This window comes from Giraffa tippelskirchi, chromosome 10, assembly GCF_054371585.1.
Source record: "Giraffa tippelskirchi isolate mGirTip1 chromosome 10, T2T-mGirTip1v1.2.pri, whole genome shotgun sequence".
Classification (NCBI taxonomy): Eukaryota; Metazoa; Chordata; class Mammalia; order Artiodactyla; family Giraffidae; genus Giraffa; species Giraffa tippelskirchi.
In genome coordinates this window covers 142,382,904-142,402,949 of record NC_137284.1, presented here as the reverse complement: position 1 = coordinate 142,402,949, position 20,046 = coordinate 142,382,904, and the positions used below count along the sequence as shown (strand labels likewise).

The 20,046-nt window shown below is 39.4% G+C and overlaps 1 protein-coding gene across 25 annotated transcripts in view; it reads right to left on the bottom strand.

The window, feature by feature from the left end:
* CALD1 (caldesmon 1) overlaps positions 1-20,046 on the bottom strand; it is a 237,536-nt gene that overhangs the window by 87,580 nt on the left and 129,910 nt on the right. For 21 of the 25 annotated variants that reach the window (XR_014066400.1, XR_014066401.1, XR_014066399.1 and 18 more), the window contains one exon: positions 13,711-13,822. Coding sequence is in view for 22 of the 25 variants with exons in the window: in XM_081532959.1 (XP_081389085.1) it covers positions 13,711-13,781 (71 nt within the window). In the remaining 3 variants the exon portion in view is untranslated. Of the gene's footprint in view, positions 1-13,710; positions 13,823-14,493; positions 14,920-20,046 lie in introns of those variants that run through there. The other 4 variants (XM_081532944.1, XM_081532951.1, XM_081532956.1 and 1 more) reach the window with 1 other exon arrangement.

Genomic DNA, 20,046 nt, shown 5'->3' with positions numbered 1-20,046 from the left:
TGTCTGGTGACTTCAACCAGACTAACAAAACATTAGAAACTTGTTTAAAATTTGCATACATAAAAATGAATTATAATTAGCAAGTTAAGCCTTTAAATGAGGGTGAATTCTTCTAAAATTCTTTAAAAAGTTGTGCTCTCAAGTGCTTAATAACTAAGCCCTGGAATGTAGCTTGCATATTTAACATATTAATCAAATCCTTTATTTACAAATAGTTTAAATTTATACTTTTCCACAGTCTCATAAAGATTTTAAAATGGAAGAATCTGAATATTAATGAAGATTTATGAGACTGAAAACTGATTTTCTGACTCCTGATGAACATTACCTATTATATAGCAAACTCATGAAAAGAACTGGTTTTGTTCATAAGGTATGCACATTATTTTTCTTTAACTTCATTCACAGATGAATGAGAATCCATTTATATAGCCACTGTTCATTCCAACATGCTCATGTTTCACATCCGGTGGTATGTTCTTGTAACAATGTTAAGAACTTTGGGGCTAATAAAGGTCAAGAATTTCCCTAGAAGACTTCAAAGCAATTGAGATAGATTTCCCTTGAATAAGAATTTGGAATAGTCTATAATCATTCCTGTCCACCATTCCTACCTGGTCAAATGATGGCTGTAATGCAGATCTCTTATACTTGGCTGGTCAGTCAGAAAACCAGTGAGCAGAACAGATGTATTCAGCATACATATTTGATAGCCTTCATTACACTTTATTTGATTTTGATGAGCATTCTTTGCTTGTAGATAATTCTTTGTAATACTTCTCCAAAGTTCCCAGCTGTAGACACAGAAGGACTTCTTTGGTCCTCTATGTTTATAAAGGCAAATTTGTTGCCCTCTCAGAGAACAGTGGGCTTCTCATGAACACCTTCACTTGAGTCTGGAAAGAATCTTTGGAAAACTTTGGATCACAGGGTCCTAGAAAAACTATCACCTAAGTTCAAATTATCTTATTTAGAATTTTATTTTTCAAGGTTCTAGTTACCTCTGTGGATGGGGTGGGGGGGAAGGGAGTGGGATTGGAGAGGGAGTTTCAGTGGTACTAGAAATGTTCTAGGTCTTAAGATGAATGGCAAGTTTATAGTGTATGCATTACAATGATTTATAACCTCTATATTGTTGTCTACTTGTCCGGTTGTGTTTGACTCTTTTGCAACCCCATGGATTGGGATTTCCCAGGCAAGAATACTGGAGTGGGTTGCCATTTCCTTTCTCCAGGGGGTCTTCCAAACCCAGGATCAAACTTTGTCTCCTGCACTCTCCTGAGCCACCGGGGAAGCCCTATAATCTCTATACATTACATAATATTATTTTGTATGTATTGGCTTTTCATAACTAAAATGAATAAAATCACTAATTTAGAATAAAGTGATTAAAAGTTATTTTGTAAAAATTAGGCACATAACTTCTTTATATTATTAGTACAGTTTTATGTTGAGTCTTTAAGTTATTTTCTAGCTGTATTGAAACAACAATTATGTAATATGAAAAAAAGACCTGTAATTCAACTAGGCAAAAAAAAAAAAAATCTATTTAGAATATGTGATTAACTAATACATAAATTATCAAGATATAAAATCTTGATATGTTAGATACCAGACTACCCTATATTTTTATCTTGGTTTCAAACTAGTATGGAAGAAAAAGAGACTTTAAAATAAGGAGGTAGATTTTCTTTTCAGCATGGAGACTTCATAACTCTCCCATCACTTTCAAAGTGACTGCTAGAACCGATTTGAAATAGAGTAGATTGGAAACCAGATTGTCTGAAGACATGGGGTCTCTGCACATGCTCAGTGATTCAGAAACCCCAGAATGTAGCTGGAGAGGGGTCGAGTTTCTTGGGAGATGAATTTGGAGAGGGCTTTCCCAATAGCTCCTTCCTTACTCTGTCTTCTAGCCAGCTGAAAACTAGCACTGACAGCTAACATTTACCATGCACTAATTATGGGGCTTCCCTGGTGGCTCAGATGGTAAAGAATCTGCCTGCAATGCAGGAGACCCAGGTTTGATCTTTGGGTCTGGAAGAGTCCCAAGAGAAAGGTATGGCAACCCACTCCAGTATGCTTGCCTGGAGAATTCTATGGACAGAGGAGCCTGGTGGGCTATAGTGCATGGGGTTGCAAAGAGTAGGACATGGCTGAGCAACTAACATTGTCACTTTCACTTTTCAATCATATCTAGGTATCATGTATTCATATCATACATAGCTTATATATTCTACTATCATCTATCTATCCGTTTGTCTATTATCAGTCATCTATCTACCTAGTGCTTTGTAATCTATATGAAACCCCATGAGGAGGAACTGTTATGAGGCCATTTTTCTGATGAGAAAATGGGCTCAGAGAGACTAAGTAGAATCATCTTTCTTAACCCAGCCAGGACTCGCACCCAAGTCTGCGTGATTCTGCTTTCTGGGAGACATCCTCATGTCTGTGTCCCACTCAAATCTGCCCATTCTCCCAAAAGATTGTTGTGATAAAGGTGAAACACGAGATCCTCTTTAATCGTATCAGTTCTTACCCCTCCCATTTTTAGAGAGAAAAATCCTTTGATGAGTTTGAATTGCTCAGATGAAACTGGTAAGGATGGAGAAATCCTACATAATAACTTACTATCATAATTAAGTTTGGTATAAAGAAATCTTGCCAAGACAACATATGTCAAATAAAATACTTCCAAAATTGATGGCAACGGAGTTCTCTTTGGAAAATCACCAGTTTTCTTTTCCTTCTTGACTAAGATGGCAAAGTTCGATTCCTAGTTGCTAACAATTAACTTTTCATGGTGTCTATCTACTTATCTTTCTTTGCTTTTCATTTTACTCACTGTGAAGTAATCTTACAGTCTCCTCTTATTTTGTAATATTATCCAAAAGCTGTTTTTCAATTTAAAAAACATCTTACACTGTAGTATACACTATTTTCCCCAAAGCGTGCTCTATTTTCCTAATCAATTGCCATGGCATCTTTATAGACAATTCCATTTATTCAGGAGCCTGCACTGTGCCAGCAGGCTCTGCCCCAGCTTAGCTGGGTGATCTTGAGGAGGTCCGCATCCCTTGAGATAAGTTTCTTCTTATGTAAAATGAACTTTTAAAATTCATTAGATCAGGGATTCTTGGCCCCATGTTCAAGGGCCCCCACGAGGTCTGTTGATGGAGGACCATGACACCACTGAAAGTAAGTGCCAAGTTTTGTGGGTGCATATATAAATTTTTCTTGGAGGAGTGTCTATAGCTTTCATCAGGGACTCAAAGTAGTGTGTGGTCCAAAAACGAAAAAGTAACATTCCACTGAAGCAGGTTATCTATAAAGTTAGTGACAGCCTTAAGATTTCATGAGTGATGATGTGACTAAGTCCTGTCCTAACGGTGAACACAATCTTATTGAGAAAAATCCAGAGAAAAGTCAAGAAGATTTATGCCAACAACCTCCTTTGGCTAGGAGGGAGAAAATTTGATCTTCTCTGTTTCTATTTTTCTGTGAAATGGGAATAACATGGGAGATTTTTTTTTGAGGGCAAAGAAAACAATGACTTTGTCTACACATGTAAGTAATTTACCTGAATAAGCATAAAGGGCAGTTCAATTAAGCCCAATAACTTCATTTTCTCTGTTGCCACATAACTTCTTTGAATGATCCCCCCCCCCTTGTCTTAGGGAGCTATTTTGGCATTGTAGAGATGATGGACCTTCAGCCAAGACAGCCAGTTGAAACATGAAAAATTCTATTGATCAATTTATTACAGGGAAAATGTTTTGAGACTTGAGGCAGGCAGAACCAGATTGTGGTTCACAGCTATGTGAATTTGGACATGTAACTTAACCTTTCAGACCTGCAGTTTCCTCAGCTATAAAATAGGGATAATAATATCCAGGTCTGCTGTAAACTGAATGGTTCCCCCCACTAGATTCATATGTGGAAACCTAAGCCCCAATGTGATGTTATTTAGTGCTGGGGACTTTGAGAGGTGATTAGGTCATGGAGGTGGAACCCTCGTGAATGGGGTAAGTGCCCTTTTTAAACAAGACCTCAGAGAGTTCCCTCACCCCTTCTGCCAGGAGAGGACACAGTAAGAAGACAGCTGTCTATGAACCAGGAAGTGGACCCTCACCACACAGTGATTCTGCTGTTCCCTTGATCTTGGACATTTTAGCCTCTGGAACTGTGAGAAATAAAGTTCTATTGTTTATAAACCACTCAATCTATGGTATTCTGTTATAACAGAGTGAACAAACTAAGATAATGTCATACAGTTGTTTTGACAATTAAATGATATAAGGTGTAGAGGGGCTTTCCCGGTGGCACTAGATGTAAAGAATCTGCCTGCCAATGCAGGAGACGCAAGAGATACGGTTTTGATCCCTGGGTGGGGAAGACCCTTGGGTAGGATGTGGCAACCCACTCCAGTATTCTTGCCTGGAAAATTCCATGGGCAGAGGAACCTGGTGGACTACAGTCCACGGGGCCACAAAGAGTCAGACGTGACTGAGTGACTGAGCATACACACACACACACACACACACACAGTGTATAAAGTGCATCACCTAGCCTGGCATGTGGCTGATGCTAAACAAATGATGGTTCCTTTTCCTTTTTAACGCTGGGTGAAAAATCTGGTTATATTTTTTTCAACTTGAGAACTATTTTTGCTGAATTGACCTCTTCAGGTAATATTATGAGTTAAGTTTTATATGCTATACTTAAGATAAAGACTTATAATGAATGAGTTGATTAATTTCATAGCTACAATATGTGATTTTGAAATACTCATACAGCAATTATATTTGTGCAGTAGACTTATTTATGGTCAGAAGTTTTCATTCTTTCCCAACTTCAGTAGAAAGTATTTAGCAAGCATCTTAGCAAGCATCTTAGCAAGTATACAGATCAGTATAGAAAAGAAGGATGAAACAAATCATAATGACTGACCTGATAGACAAGTGAAAATTCAAACCCAGTAAAATATTATTTTGTACCAAAGACCTACCAAAACAGTAATATGACTTTAATAATAACACCTAACATTTATTGAGCATATACTCTATGCTGGTCATTGTGCTAATTTCCCTACAAGGGTTAACTAGCTTATCACTTACAATGATCCTGTAAGGTAGAATAATTATCCCCACTTTTATACATAAAGAAATTGAAGCATGAGATGTTTAAGTTATTTGTCAGGACGTTACCCAACCAGTAGTTGTCAAAGTCAGGATTGGAACTCAAGTCTGTCAGACTTCATCATTCACATACTCAACCACTACATTATCCTGTCTCTCCTCAGGTGAGTGAAGACTGATGTATTATAAGTCACATATATAAGTTGTTTAGAAAATTTCAGTACTATTTTCTTTTTCTTTTCAGTGCTATTTTAAGCTATGAGTATATTTACTCATGTATGTGCCACATTTTTTTCCAGCTAAGAATGAAGTTATGGGTCAGCATGTGAAGTCCTTAAGAATCTGGATTTTTCATTCTTACTGAACACGTGTCACCTTGGGCAGATCCTGAATTCTTGATCTACTGATCATCATAAAGTAGGATACTTTTAGGACCAGAGGAATTGTTAGGTTAGTGGAAATTGGTCCAAATATGCCATCTTCATCATTTATAACTTGATCATTTATACATCAACAGAGGCAATAAATAATGTCTATTTATGGGGCATGAGAAAGAGAGCAAGAATATGAATATGTGTATATAGTTTGAGTTTTCATGTGACTAGACACAAATAAATAATTAAAGATCCCTTAGGTGAAAATTACCTCCTTCTCTCAGTGCCCCTACATTCAAGTTAGGCTGACCCTACACAACATCAAATAAATATAAGAACCTTACAGAAATATTTTTACATCTCTTTCAGATGAATTACTTGAAAAAAATCTTTTAACTTAAAAGTAAAAATGCAGATACAAATCTTAACAATTTTTTGCTTCGCTGGAGTGATGAATTTGCTGAGAGAACTGAAGGGAAGTTTTGAGCAAATTTAGCTCCTCTAATAATTTAGACAGTTTCAAAGGAATATTTTCTTTAACTTCCTACTGAAAAATAATTTTCTGACTACAGAGCAACAAAAAACTGCTTTGACTTGAAATTTCAAGGTTGCAGTGCTAAGCACTGTAAATAAAAGTGTTTTTGTATAATCATTGGCCACACCATTAAATCATGTAAAAAGGTTTCAGTGATAGAGTTCTGGGAGGTCACTACTTAGCCTCAATGAACTTTAAAAAATTGTTTTTTTTTTTAGTGAAATAAAAATATTTACTTTCAAATGTCTAATCATCAGTGTATTTCAGAGGCCTATAAAAATGTATGAATGATGACAACAGCATGAGTGCTTTTGCTCCCTTTATTTACATATATGAGTGTCCAAATCTGATAACAACTGTACAATAGCAGCCTCTCTTCTGATCAGAAAGAGGAACTCACACTTGGGTATGGAAAACAGGAGCTGGGAATGCAATGAGTGCACATCTTGGAAAGCGAGAGAGCTGCTTTTGAAAGCAAGCTAAATGCAGGGAAAAGTATGTCTCACCGAAGCTCTCTTCATGGATAAACCATCACTGAAGGTTTCTCAGCAGATACATCAAAGCTCAAAACCCTTTTGTCCAAATGTAATAGAAAATCTCAGTTTAAATTGGTGTGAACTCTTCTTACTAAAGAGTTCACAAACCAGTCAATCCTAAAGGAAATCAGTCCTGTATATTCATTGGAAGGACTGATAATGAAGCTAAAGCTCCAATACTTGGTCCACCTGATGCGAAGAGCTTACTCATCTGAAAAGACCCTGATGCTGGGAAAGATTGAAGGCAGGAGGAGAAGGGGACGACAGAGAATGAGATGGTTGGATGGCATCACCAACTCTATGGACGTGAGTTTGAGCAAGCTCCAGGAGCTGGTGATGGACAGGGAAGCCTGGCATGCTGCAGTCCATGGAGTCACAAAGAGTCAGACACAACCGAGCGACTGAACTACACTGAACTTCTTACTGAGACAGACCTTGTTACCAGTCACATCCTTAAAACTCTTCACCCAACAGCAAATTCCTGCTCCTCATCTTCCTAAGGTTCCTGTGTCCTTTGAGAAATGTAGAAAGAAAACCTTCATATTTTTTATTTTGTTTTGTTTTATGGTAAATATAAATATTTCTTCAATTCTTTGGGTGTTGCATAGAATCAGGTTAGATGAGTAATTTAATATTGATGTTTATTACTTGGAAAAGTAATCCAATGAGTAATAAAAAATTATTATTTAAATAATTTAAATAATAGTAAATTATTATTTGAATAATAAACACTAGATGATTAGTACTGTGTTAACAGTTGCATATATTATCTCTCTCTATCCCCACAAAAACCCTATGAAGTGGATAGTCTTATTTCCCCCATTTTACAGATAATGAAAAAGAATGTTAGGAAGAATGAATAATATGTAAGATCATGCAGCTAATTAGCGGCAGAACTTGGATTTGACAGCAGAGCTGTGAAACGCTCAAGTCCATGCCCTTAACTGCTAAGCTCTACTGCCTCTCACTGTTAGGCCTCTCCGTGTTGCTTCGTTTACAGAGAATGTGTGTTTTATTCACACATACGTAGTATTGGTGCTGTGTCCAGTCCGTCTTTGCCAGATACACATAAAATGCTTGGCTTTTGGCGGGGGGGGGGGGTGCTTGTTGAACAGAGAGAGAGCTGAACTTGACCTCTTTGAAAATGTATCCCTTTACCCTACATTTTCCCCTTTGAAAATGTATTCCCTGATGATACAAAGGACATGCACGCATAATCCAGGATAGATAATTAGGAGGAGATGGAAATAGAAACAAGCGGATTGAGTGTTGATAAAGATGCACATGGACCAGGGGAAAACCCATCAAGATGCACTAAGAAATACAGAGGCAGAACTTCTTTTTTTTTTGAGACAGGACTTCTTTGGTGGTCCAGTGGTTAAGACTCGACGCTTCCACTGCAAGGTGCACGGCTTCGATCTCTGGTTAGGGTCTGAGATCCCACATGCCGTGCAGCATGCCAAAAAATTTTAAAGAAAGAAAAGGCATACAGAGACAGAGGTAGAAAGGGATTGAAATAAAAGAAACAGAAAGGGAAGCAGAATGAATGAATATACCTATTCATTTTGTATTCCCATGACATAGGTAAAGAATAATAGCAAAACAAATTATTTGTTTGTTCAAATAGGTAATTGATTCAGAAGTACAGTTTAATTTGAGATGTATACAAATGGCATTTTTTCTTAGAAACAAAACATTTAGGATTTTCACAGATTACCTGCTGAATTCATTCTGCCAATTAAATCTTTTTCTTCCCCTTTTGATCAAGTTGGCTCTAAAGTTACAAATTCATCTGTGATACGAGCTTCGTGGCTATTGGGATACTGCATGGATTGATGAGAACTCATCCCTTTGGTTCAATATATTATCTTGTATTTTAAAGATATTCCATACTTTTTTGTACCGGATAGATACAATAGATAGTCTTTGGATTTTTACCAGATCTAAAGACTGAACGAAGTACTTCCTTTACCAACTCTAAAGTCTTCATCTTAAGGACTCAGAGTGAAAGTCAAGTGAAGGACAAGGACAAGGGTTAGTCACCTAGTCATGTCCGACTCCTTGTGACCCCATGGACTGGGGCTTGCCAAGCTCTTCTGTCCATATGATTCTCCAGGCAAAAATATGGAGTATGTTGGACAGGGACAAGTGAATAGTAAAAAGATGCATAGGTTAAGGGCAGGACAAAGAAGGGAAGTAAATGCACTGGACTGCAAACCCTTGGAATGAGATGTGAGCACAAGAGTCTCAAGGCAGTTGAGATGCAGTGAAGAACTGTCAGTCCCAAACCCTGAAAAGCCAGCATAGTCCAAAATGTACAATTATCTCTTTAAGTAATCTTCTAAAAACTCTATTTCTGAGGAATAAAATGTGTAAAGAATCTGGTTTATTTTAATTTGTGGTTTTAACATCTGGTGAGAGTACAAGTTTTAAATTATTTATCATTGTAAAGTAGAACAACATCTGTTAGTCAAACTCAATAACAACTAATTAAAATAACAGGGTATTTTTATTTGGAAAGGCTTTGTGGGTAAGAAGAGGAAAAGTCAACAATCTCTTCTCTGTGTTACCATTTTCCCCACACTCTCTGCAGGGGTACAGCATACAAAGGGCATAAGCCATCTTTAAAAACTATCAATGAATATCAGAGTATATATTGCATTTAAGGACATATGAGTATAGTTGCTTGATCACCACCTGGTTTTACACAGGTTGAAAAGCATTAAGCACTTTCCCCAATTCTGTCATTCTGTTGGTCTATCCTCAGTGCAGCAAAATAAAGCTTGAAGCAGAGTAGAAGCCCAGTAAAATTTGTTGAATGAGTGAATGAACGAATGAGCTTACAGCCCTGAGCTTTAGGGCCGTTCCAGATCAAGGCTGAGTTCTTTCTTTTAGTTCCATAAATTCCCAAAGGAGAATTTGATCTTCTCCATCCTGACCCCAAGTACAATGCCAAAGGCCATAAAATCTTATTTTTCAAAATGGAAATCTGCCTTATTGTTTTATTCGCTTTTAAACCAAGAAACACATGATCATTGTAAAAATTGCTGCTGCTAAGTCGCTTCAGTCGTGTCCGACTCTGTGTGACCCCATAGACGGCAGGCCACCAGGCTTCCCCGTCCCTGGATTCTCCAGGCAAGAACACTGGAGTAGGTTGCCATTTCCTTCTCCAATGCATGAAAGTGAAAAGTGAAAGTGAAGTCGCTCAGTCTTGTCCGACTCTTCACGACCCCATGGACTGCAGCCTACCAGGCTCCTCCGTCCATGGGATTTTCCAGGCAAGAGTACTGGAGTGGGGTGCCATCGCCTTCTCCGTTGCAAAAATTAGACAATTCCAAAAGCAAAAGGAAAATAAAAATTATCACCAATCCCCTACTCCAGTCACAGATGAAGAAGCCAAGTTTTAAAGCTAAAAGAAGCGAGACTTGCCCAGGGTCTTATGCCCTTTCAGATGCTTTTAGATGGCGTTTAATTCCTGATTCTGGACATCTGTTTCCTGTACACACCCTGAAATTTCCCATCAAAGTTGGCTGGACTATAAAGTCTGACCTTCACCATTTTCATAAATGATCAAATTTTACAAAATCCTATAGGGTGAACATGGGCTTGCTTAACAAATTACAGAATAACATAACTAAAGTGTTTCCCTTGAAACATTAAACTTAATAAGTACAAATATAAGGAAGTACTTAAGTATTTCTCTTAAAAAAAAAAGGAAGAAAGAAAAGGAGTCACATGAACTATAATATCCCTGAAGAAATGTAAGTTAAACAAGGGTAGTACAAATTTGTGTGAATTTGTTTTAGGTTATTAAGTGTACCTAGCTAAGCTTTACTGGGTACATTTCTTTTACGATTGACTTTAAAGGAAGACATATCCTTCCACACAAAACAAAAAACTGGAAGGAATGAACCGTGTAGATGTATGGAAAATTCTTAGGCAAAATTCTAAAAGAATCTAGCTCATTCACTGTAATTATAGTATGGGTGTAACCACAACAAATTCATTCTATTTCCTCTCCTGTTGAGTCCCCATTTCCCAATTCACACAATCAAGGAAGAAGTTGAAGATACTGATCTAGCCTGATGCCCAACTTCCTGTGCCCACTCTTGAATCCCTCCAGCCCCAATTCTGTTAGATCTGCCCCCTCATCCTGGCCTGGTCTGTATTCTGATTCTGCTGTACTTTGGTTTCCTAGCACATCATGAGGAATATAAAGACAGAAACTATGTCTATTTATATTTCCCCATTTTTCACTGTTCCTAGCATAGTGCTGATGCTGAATAAACATTTGCGGGGTACAGTATCTTGTAGACTTTCAGGAGAAACTGAGGCCACACAACACATCATTGGAAAGGATAAGAGGTACACTCCAATGGGTCTGAACATCCCTACAAGACTTCCATGTACACTCATCATGGTTGCTCCATGCTCTCCCTGGTTCTCCTCCTCTCCCTGATTTTTTATCTCCTGTGATGGTTTCCATTTCATCTTTTATTTTTTTTTAAGATTATTTTTTCTTTTTTGAAGTGGACCATTTTTAAAGTCTTTATTGAATTTGTTACAATATTGCTTCTGTTTTCTGCTTTGTTTTTTGGCCATGAGGCATGTGGGGTCTTAGCTCCCTGACCAGGGATTGAACCTGTACCCTGAGGCGGAGGGTGAAGTCTCAATCACTGGACCACTAGGGGAGTCCGTCCATTATGTATTTCTGACCTTTCTCTGTCTCCACTTGCTTTCATATCACCATTGCTACCTCCATTTTCTGTTTTTGTGCTACCATTGCTACACTGAGTCTGCCCAAACTGACTTCTCTAATAATAATTTTTCTCCTGTTTTGAACAAAGACTGGAATGCCTCTCTCTCAATGCCTGAAGGAAATATCTTTTTGGATGTGGTTTCTACCTGAAATTAAGCACTCTCCCCATGCCTACCCAAGCATGCAACACGTCCCAGTTTCCCCTTCCGGTTCTCCAGACTTACAATCTGTGGGGTTGTCATGAGTTTCTGCCTCTCCTGAAAGATTTGCCAATTCTCCCTCGAAAGAGGATCACATTTGATCTTCATTTCCATATTTGCTGCCCCGATTCAGTCCTCATCATCGTGTGTTCAACACTAACCCTTCCAGTACCCCCACACTCTAGCCCACTGTAGATAACATCCCTCAGTATGTTTTCACTCCTGGTGAAGTCTCTATTGCCTTTTATATGAAATAGAAACACCCAAGATATAAAAATCTAACTCATTCTTCCCTAAGGACTCAACAGGTTTCTTGCACCAGGATTCTTATTCCCACCTCTGAGCTTCTGCAGATGTCACTCTCTCCTCTACACAGCCCGCCTTGTATTCATTCATCATCACCATTGTTAACTTCCTCCATGGCTCTCCACTTCCAGGGAGCTTTTCCTGACTAGTTTCATCACAGTATGATAACTGCCTTTTCCTGGCATTAATTTTTAGTTCTGGTTATATTGCTCTGTTGTTTCTTACTTGTTTAGCTAAGGATAATGGTTTTGAAAAATAATAACATACAAGAAAGATGGCACAAATGAGTCTGTCTGCAGGGCAGGAATAGAGATGCAGATGTAGAGAACGGATGTGTGGACGCAGTAGGGTAAGGGGAGGGCGGGACGAACTGGGAAAGTTGCATTGACATATATACACTACCATGTGTATAACAGCTAGCTAGTGGGAAGTTGCTGTATTGCATGGAAGCTCAGCTCTGTGCTCTATGATGACCTAGAGGGGTGGAATGTGGGGGTGGGGTGGGAGGAAAGCTCAAGAGGGAGGGGGTATATGTATACATAACTGACTCACTTCATGGTACAGTGGAGACTAACACAACACTGTAATGCAATTATACTCCAATTAAAAAAAATAGTAACATACATTTATGTGCCAGGTACTAGTCTCGGCCATTTATTAAGTTCAACAGTCTTCACAACAACCAAAAAGCTACATAGATATTATACCTATTTTACAAATAAGGCAGCTGTGGTGTAGAGAGAAGTCACTTGCTCGTGGCCACAGAGCTCATAAGTGAGACGTGGGATCTGAGCCTATGGAGCCCAGGTACTGTTCATGGTACCGTGTGGCATACAGCAATCTACTCTGACCAACTTAAACAAAGGCAGTAATCTTACATTCTTCTTTTGAATTCTCTACACAAATAAGTAGATCCCATGCTTTAAATCCTGGAGGAGGGCACAGCAACCCACTCCAGTATTCTTGCCTTGAGAATCCCCATGGAGAGAGGATCTTGGAGGCTACCAGTCACAAAGAGTCAGACATGACTGAAGCAATTTAGCACATGCTTTAAATATATTTTGCTATCAGTGTAAGTTTCTAGTTTTCTACTACAAAATCACTGAGGTATTATCTTACTACCATCTTTTGGAATTAGTAATATTATGAGGCAAAATCTATTTGATTTTAAATAACTGTTTAACATTTATCTTTCTGTGAATGCCTATTCTGCTTTCTCAAACGAATGTCTGAGTTAAGTCACATTAAATGCCACTGTCCTTTGCTCTGAGGCCTAAAGATTTAAAAGATGCCTTTATGTCCTGTGCTTCGTATGTCACTGCTTTATTTCCCCAACCTGCCCTTGAAAGTCAATACAACAGAGGCCTCACACAACACAACAACTTTCAATTAGAACCTCTACAATAACACACTCTGCCAGCTACTAACCCATAATATGTCCATTAGTGGATTTGGCTGCTTTTCTCATAAGAATAAAAATTTGTCCTGAGGTCCATCTGGTCTTATTGCCTTTATTCTTTCAGACCGAAGACTTCCATTTCCTAAATGGTTTCAGTATTCAATATTTGTCCTTTTTTTTTTGGCATTTCAATATTACAAGTGATTTTAAAACTTTTATCCATACATTGTCTTTGTCATTTAAAAGTCTATGGATAATATGAAAGACACAGATTAAATCCTCACTCTCTCTTTTTCTTGATGTTTGTTTGCCCAGAATTTAGAGTCTTAATGGCTGGGAACATTTTCTATAACTGCTTTTGCAAACAGTTTAGCATGCCATACATTTGGCCCTTGAGGCCAATGATCTTTCTTCGAGGCCTGAAACCAATATTGTGGATAACAGAACAGAGATACCTTACCTTTCTGCTTCCAGACGCATCTCTTCTCGCTTTTGCCTCCTGAGTTCTCTGCGACGTTCAAAATCATCCATGGTGTGGGTTCAGGTTTAGGGAGACCAGACAATGTCTGGATCTAAAGGGGAGGAAGCAAAATTGATATCATAAATGAGTCATCTCAGCCCCTCACCATTATTTTATCCCCCTTTTCTTTATTCTTAAGAAAAACACTTTAGATGATGAATGAGGTAGCCAGTGATCAATTTCTGACTCCCAACAAGCCATATCCTTTATGTGCTAAATTTAGTCCCATTCATGCAACTTAAGAGACAAATAAGTAAAATTCCAGAATCACAGGTTTTGTTTTTGTTTTTTTTTTTTAAAGCAAAGACCTTGAGAGACAGAGGGGTCTGATGACTTGAAATATTGCTGGGATCACTCGAAACCTACTGAATGATATTGTTCTTTGTAACCTGCTGAACTACAGGCCAAAGTTATAAAAATCAGTGAACAAAGAAAGAGGAAAGGGGAACACAAGTGAGAAAAAGAAAAGTGGCAAGAAAAGGAATGTCTGGAACTAAGAGAAAAGCAGAAGTAAAGAGAGAAATAAAATAATACAAGCATCTAGGCATAATCTGCATATCCTAAAAGAATATTAATATCAGAATGATAATAAAGACCACAGCAAGAGTACCATGACTAAACATAGTGCAGCAGCATTTTTCAAAGCAGTTACATATGATCAAACTGTTTTCAGAGCTCAGAAGTCGCCGCTCTTTGTAATCCAACCATTTTCTCCTTTCCTACCTCCTCCGTGATGGTTTTAATCCCAGAAAGATCTTCCTTTTCCAGCTCTTCAACTGAGGAGTCCGCTTTTCCTGTGTCTCTGTGCCATGGAGTCAAGTATTCCAGAATTCCCCTGCAGCCCCCAAACCCAAAATGACTACCAGAAAAGGGGAAGCAGGCTCTTTTTTGTCCTTGCTTTGTTTACAGAGCTGTCAGTGGTTAGTTAAACTCGGCCTGGAATCTGGCATTTAAGGCCTGCTTGAAGATTGTTTCCTGTGTGGAGCGGGAGGCCTCCACTTCCTCTGGAATCCTAGACTCTGTGCTGCACTCAGATCACAAAAAATATTTTCCAGCCCTTTCGGCGCACATGAGACAAGCCATTTGCCCTGCGTAAGAAGAGAGAGACGTGCAAAACCTGAAGCCATCCCCTAATGGCATCTTTGTGTGAGGGAGTGAAAAGCAAAACTTAGACTTTAAAGCCAAGTTCAGAAACCTTCTGAAATCACTAGATGATTTTATTTTTCCAAGCATTTCCCGCCTTAAAAAAACCCACAAAAACAAAAATAAAATCTCAGCCAACCAAAACAAAACGATACAATGTTTGAATTCCCCCTCCCTTCTTATTCCCTAAGGTATTATTTATACTGCTCATAAATCCTTTAGAAATTCAAATTTGGGTGTTTATTTGGGGATTTTTTATTTTTCAGTGTTTTTCTATCTGCCTCTTACAAAGAGTTCTTTCCAAATACTTAGCTAGTTATAAAGGGAAAAAATCAGTTTTCTTTTTAAAAAAATTACTTCAGCAACCAAGAAAAAATTTCTTTATATTTTTCAGTCTGATCTCTCCATTGTTATCAAAATGGAAAAAAAAAAAAAAGAAAGTGATTCAAGGGTCTCCTGAGAGGCCATGTGTCTCCCTGGGGTGGGCTCCTGTTTTCAGCACAATGCAGGGTGCGTGAGGACAGCCCTGTGGGCAGTGGGACCAAACCTCCGTGACTTAAGTGCTGGGTGCAGTGAGGGCAAAGGCTTCTCCTTCCTTTCTTCAGTAAAGTCTTTTTGTTGTATATACACCACTTCTGGAATAACTATAGCAACAGCAAACAGAAATGGGAGAAAGAGGTTCTGTCTGTAAGCAAACAATTTCACTTTGCTTAATTTATCTAAGTAGCTTGAAGAGCAGCCTCTAAGCCTCTGGGTCTCCCTCCAGCCTCATTAAGCCGAGGGGTCGTGCTGGTGGTTTGCTGGTCACGGCGGCTGGGTTTTTTCTCAGACTATACCTCTATGCAGGTGCCTACGAGTGGTAAAGCAAACATTCCCAAGCAGGCCGAAGATGCGCACGGCTGGCAGAGCCAAGCATCATCCTGGAGCACTCGGGGAGTGCAGCTAATTAAGATCATGTGGTCACTGTGGCTGGCCACCCTCACTGGCTCTCGACCCACGCAAATTTTTTCCCTGACCCATTCCCTCCTCCTACTCCTCACCTTTTATCGTGTGTGTGTGTGTGTGTTAGCCACTCAGTCATGTCCAACTCTTTGCAACCCCGTGTCCTGGAGCCCGCCAGGCTCCTCCATCCAGGGGATTCTCCAGGCAAGAATACTGGAGTGGGTTGCCATTCCCTTCTCCAGGGGATCTTCTGACCCAGGGATCGAACCCAGGTCTCCTGCATTGCAAGCAGATCCCATCTTTTATTATTTGGGTGTTTTTCTTCTTCAACCATATAGGAACTCTACCTAAGCAGGTGTTTGCTCATTGAATGAAGTAAGGCACTAGGAGGAAGAGAGAGGGAGTGAGCGCTCAATGAAGCATCTACACACATGATGTCTTTCCGGGCTCTGCTTTGCGGATGTGTGACAGATACACCTGAGTTGGTGGAAGAAGCACATTTCTGTACCGGGTGGTGCGGGATGACTCTTTTGGAACGTGTGCTGTGTTTGGGGAGAAGTTGTCTGTGCTTGTGAAAATGGCTCTTTGCTGGTCCCACTGTAGGATGGAGCTGGAAGTCTTCTCAATCCTCACACCCTTATATCATCACAGAACTTCTCTGAACCTCCCTGGCACTGTTCCTCGTAAGGGGAGCCACGTCTGGGGAGAATTGTCAGTGAATTTTCCCCTCTTTTGGAAGCAGTAGCTCCCATGTCCTCAGCTTGTAATCTCTCATTTCCTCCCTGACCCCCAGTCGATGCTGAACTCCTTCCAGTAACATTGGACAGGAAACAAACTCTCCATCAACCAAGTGATGACATGTCAAGGCAGAGAGCTTCTGTAAACAGTGGAGCTCGTGAGTGTCGCCAGTGGACAGAGTAGCTTGAAAGACAGACGTAGATGAAGGGAGGTGAAAAGCTTTATGAAAATCTAAATTTTTGTGCTGGGGAGATTGTAGTCATGCTACTGAAAAACCTTGGTGCGACTCCTTTTGTCAAGGGAGAAAAAGCATTTTACAAAGGCAGGAGAACCATCGCCTACTGATATACCTGTCTTTTCAATATGGGTTCTCAAATACCAGATTTTCTTAAAATAGGGCATGTCTATGCTGGTACAATTAAGGAGTAAGTCAATGTCAGAGATTTCAAATCACTTAACATGCTGCCTTTCTTTCCTTTGGGTAATGGTACCACCAAGCCGATGACACAGGTGAACGGTGCTGTGAGTGGACCTCCTGTGTGTCTGCCACGTGTCTCACCTCCATGCCAGAGGATCCTGAAGCTTCCTCCTTCCCTTTCCTTCTCTCTGCTTTCTTTTCCCCTCTCAACTTCTTTATGGGGGATGGGGAGATATTTATCAATATTTCTTCTGTCATTTCCTTGTTTTATGTGTCTCATTCTGTGATACTTCCTTTGTTTCCTCCCTTCTTCATTTCCCTCTCTGTATTGGAAATTAAATTCTACTTATTAAATCCAATCTAGGATTCTTTTCCTTAAAAATATTGAGTTTAATTTCTTATGTGTGTCTTTCAATCACGAATTCTAACTATTATTATATTTTAGCTTTGCAAAGTTTTTTTTTTTTCTTTATGGGTATGTGGCCTTCACTAGAGATATTTCCTGAGACACCTTTATAAGGAGAACTAGTTTCTGCTTTTGTTGGGACAGGGTTGGTGGCAGGTAGGAAGTCATCTTAAATGTGTATGTGTGTGCACATATGTGGGTGTGTATGTGTCTGTGTGCACGTGAGTGTATGTTCATGTATTAATATGTGTATTCACACACATGCACACAGGTGTAAATATAGTCAAGGCAGTAGGTGGTAGCTAGCTGGCCAGTACTCCATTATTAGGGGGAGAAATTTGTAGAGAAAGCTAAGTTCTATCTACCCTCAAATCATCATAAAGTGAATGGTAAATGATTGCAGGAGGTCCTTGGAATTTGGGACAGTGCCAACACTGGTCTCAGAACACATCAAGAATAAAATCTGTTGTTTCAGGGACGCTAAGTCAATACAACTTCCAAAAGTAACCAACATGAATCAAATATGTGCTATGTGCTGGATCATATTTTTTTAAGGTTTAAACAAAAATTTTTTTTAATATTATTTTTTAGTGTAGTTTTAAGTTGAAGGGACAACGGACATGGAACAATGAACTGGTTCAAAATAGGGAAAGGAGTACATCAAGGCTGTATATTGCCACCTTGCTTATTTAACTTCTATGCAGAGTACATCATGTGAAATTTCAGGCTGGATGAATCACAAGCTTAATCAAGATTGCTGGGAGAAGTATCAATAACCTCAGATATGCCTATGATACCACTTTAATGGCAGAAAGTGAAGAGAAACTAAAGAGCCTCTTGATGAAGGTGAAAGAGGAGAGTGAAAAAGTTGACTTAAAACTCAACATTCAAAAAACTAAGATCATGGCATCCAGTTCTATCACTTCATGGGAAATAGATGGAGAAAATGTGGGAACAGTGTCAGATTTTACTTTCTCAGGCTCCAAAATCACTGCAGACAGTGACTGCAGCCATGAAATTAAAAAATACTTGCTCCTTGAAAGAATAGCTATGACAAACCTAGTGTATTAAAAAGCAGAGACATAATTTTGCTGACAAAGTTCTGTATAGTCAAAGCTATGGTTTTTCCAGTAGTCATGTACATATGTGAAAGTTGGACTATAAAGAAGGCTGAGCACTGAAGAACTGATGCTTTTGAACTGTGGTGCTGGAGAAGACTCTCGAGAGTCCTTTGGACAGCAAGAAGATCAAACCAGTCAATCCTAAAGGAAATCAAGCCTGAATATTCTTAGGAAGGGCTGAAGCTGAAACTCCCAATACTTTGGCCACCTAAGGCAAAGAACTGATTCATTGGAAAAGACCCTGATGCTGGGAAAGATTGAGGGCAAGAGGAGAAGGGGGCAACAGAGGATGAGATGGTTGGATGGCATCACTGACTCAATGGACATGAGTTCGAGCAAACTCAGGGAGATAGTGAAGGACAGAGAAGCCTGGCATGCTGCAGTTCATGGGGTCACAAAAAGCTGGACGTGACTGAGCGACTGAACAACATAGTTTAAGGAAAAACTGAGCAGAAAGTACAGAGCACCCATATATTCCCTCACCTTTACCCCTACCCGGTGTATCTGTGTTTGCACTGAACTGTGTATTCCCCACCAAAAGATATGTTGACCTCCTAACCCCCAGCACCTCAGAATGTGACCTTGTTTAGAAATTGTGTCTTTGTACATGTAGTCAAGTTAAGATGAGTATTAGGATGGTCCCTAATCCTGTATGACTGGTGTCCTTATAAAAAGAGGCAATTTGAACATAGAGACAGATATACACAGAGGGAAGATCATGGGCAAACACATGAGAATATGGTGGGGCAGGAATGCCTCAGGCTACGAGCAGCTAGGGGTGAGACATTCCTTGGGGTCTTCAGAGGGACCCTGCTGACACTTTGATTTCTAGTCTCTGGAATTGTGAGATAATAAATGTTTATTCTAAACCACCCAGTTTGTGGTACTTTGTTACAGCAGTCCTAGCAAACTAATACAGCCCATTACTAAAATCTTGCAGTGGTACATTTGTTATAGTTAATGAGCTAATATTGATTTGTTGTTTTTGTCGCTCAGTCACTAAGTGGTGTCTGACTCCTGGTGACTCCATGGACTGTGTTACACCAGGCTTCCCTGTCCTTCACTGTCTCTGGAGTTTGCTCAAGTTAATGTCCATTGAGTTAGTGATGCTATCTAACCGTCTCATCTTCTGCTGCCCTCTTCTCCTTTTGCCTTCAATCTTTCTCAGCATCACGGTCTTTTCCAACTCTCATGTCCATACATGACTACTGGAAGAAGCATAGCTTTGACTATACAGACCTTTGTCAGCAAAGTGATGTCTCTGCTTTTTAATATGCTGTCAGGTTTGTCATAGCTTTCCTTCCAAGGGGCAAGTGTCTTTTAATTTCTTGGCTGCAGTCATATCCGCAGTGATTTTGGAGCCCAAGAAAACAAAGTCTGTCACTGCTTCTACTGTTTCCCCTTCTATTTGCCATGAAGGATTGGGATCGGATGGCACGATCTTAGTTTTTTGAATGTTGAGTTTTAAGTGAATTTTTTCACTTTCCTCTTTCACTCTCATCAAGAGG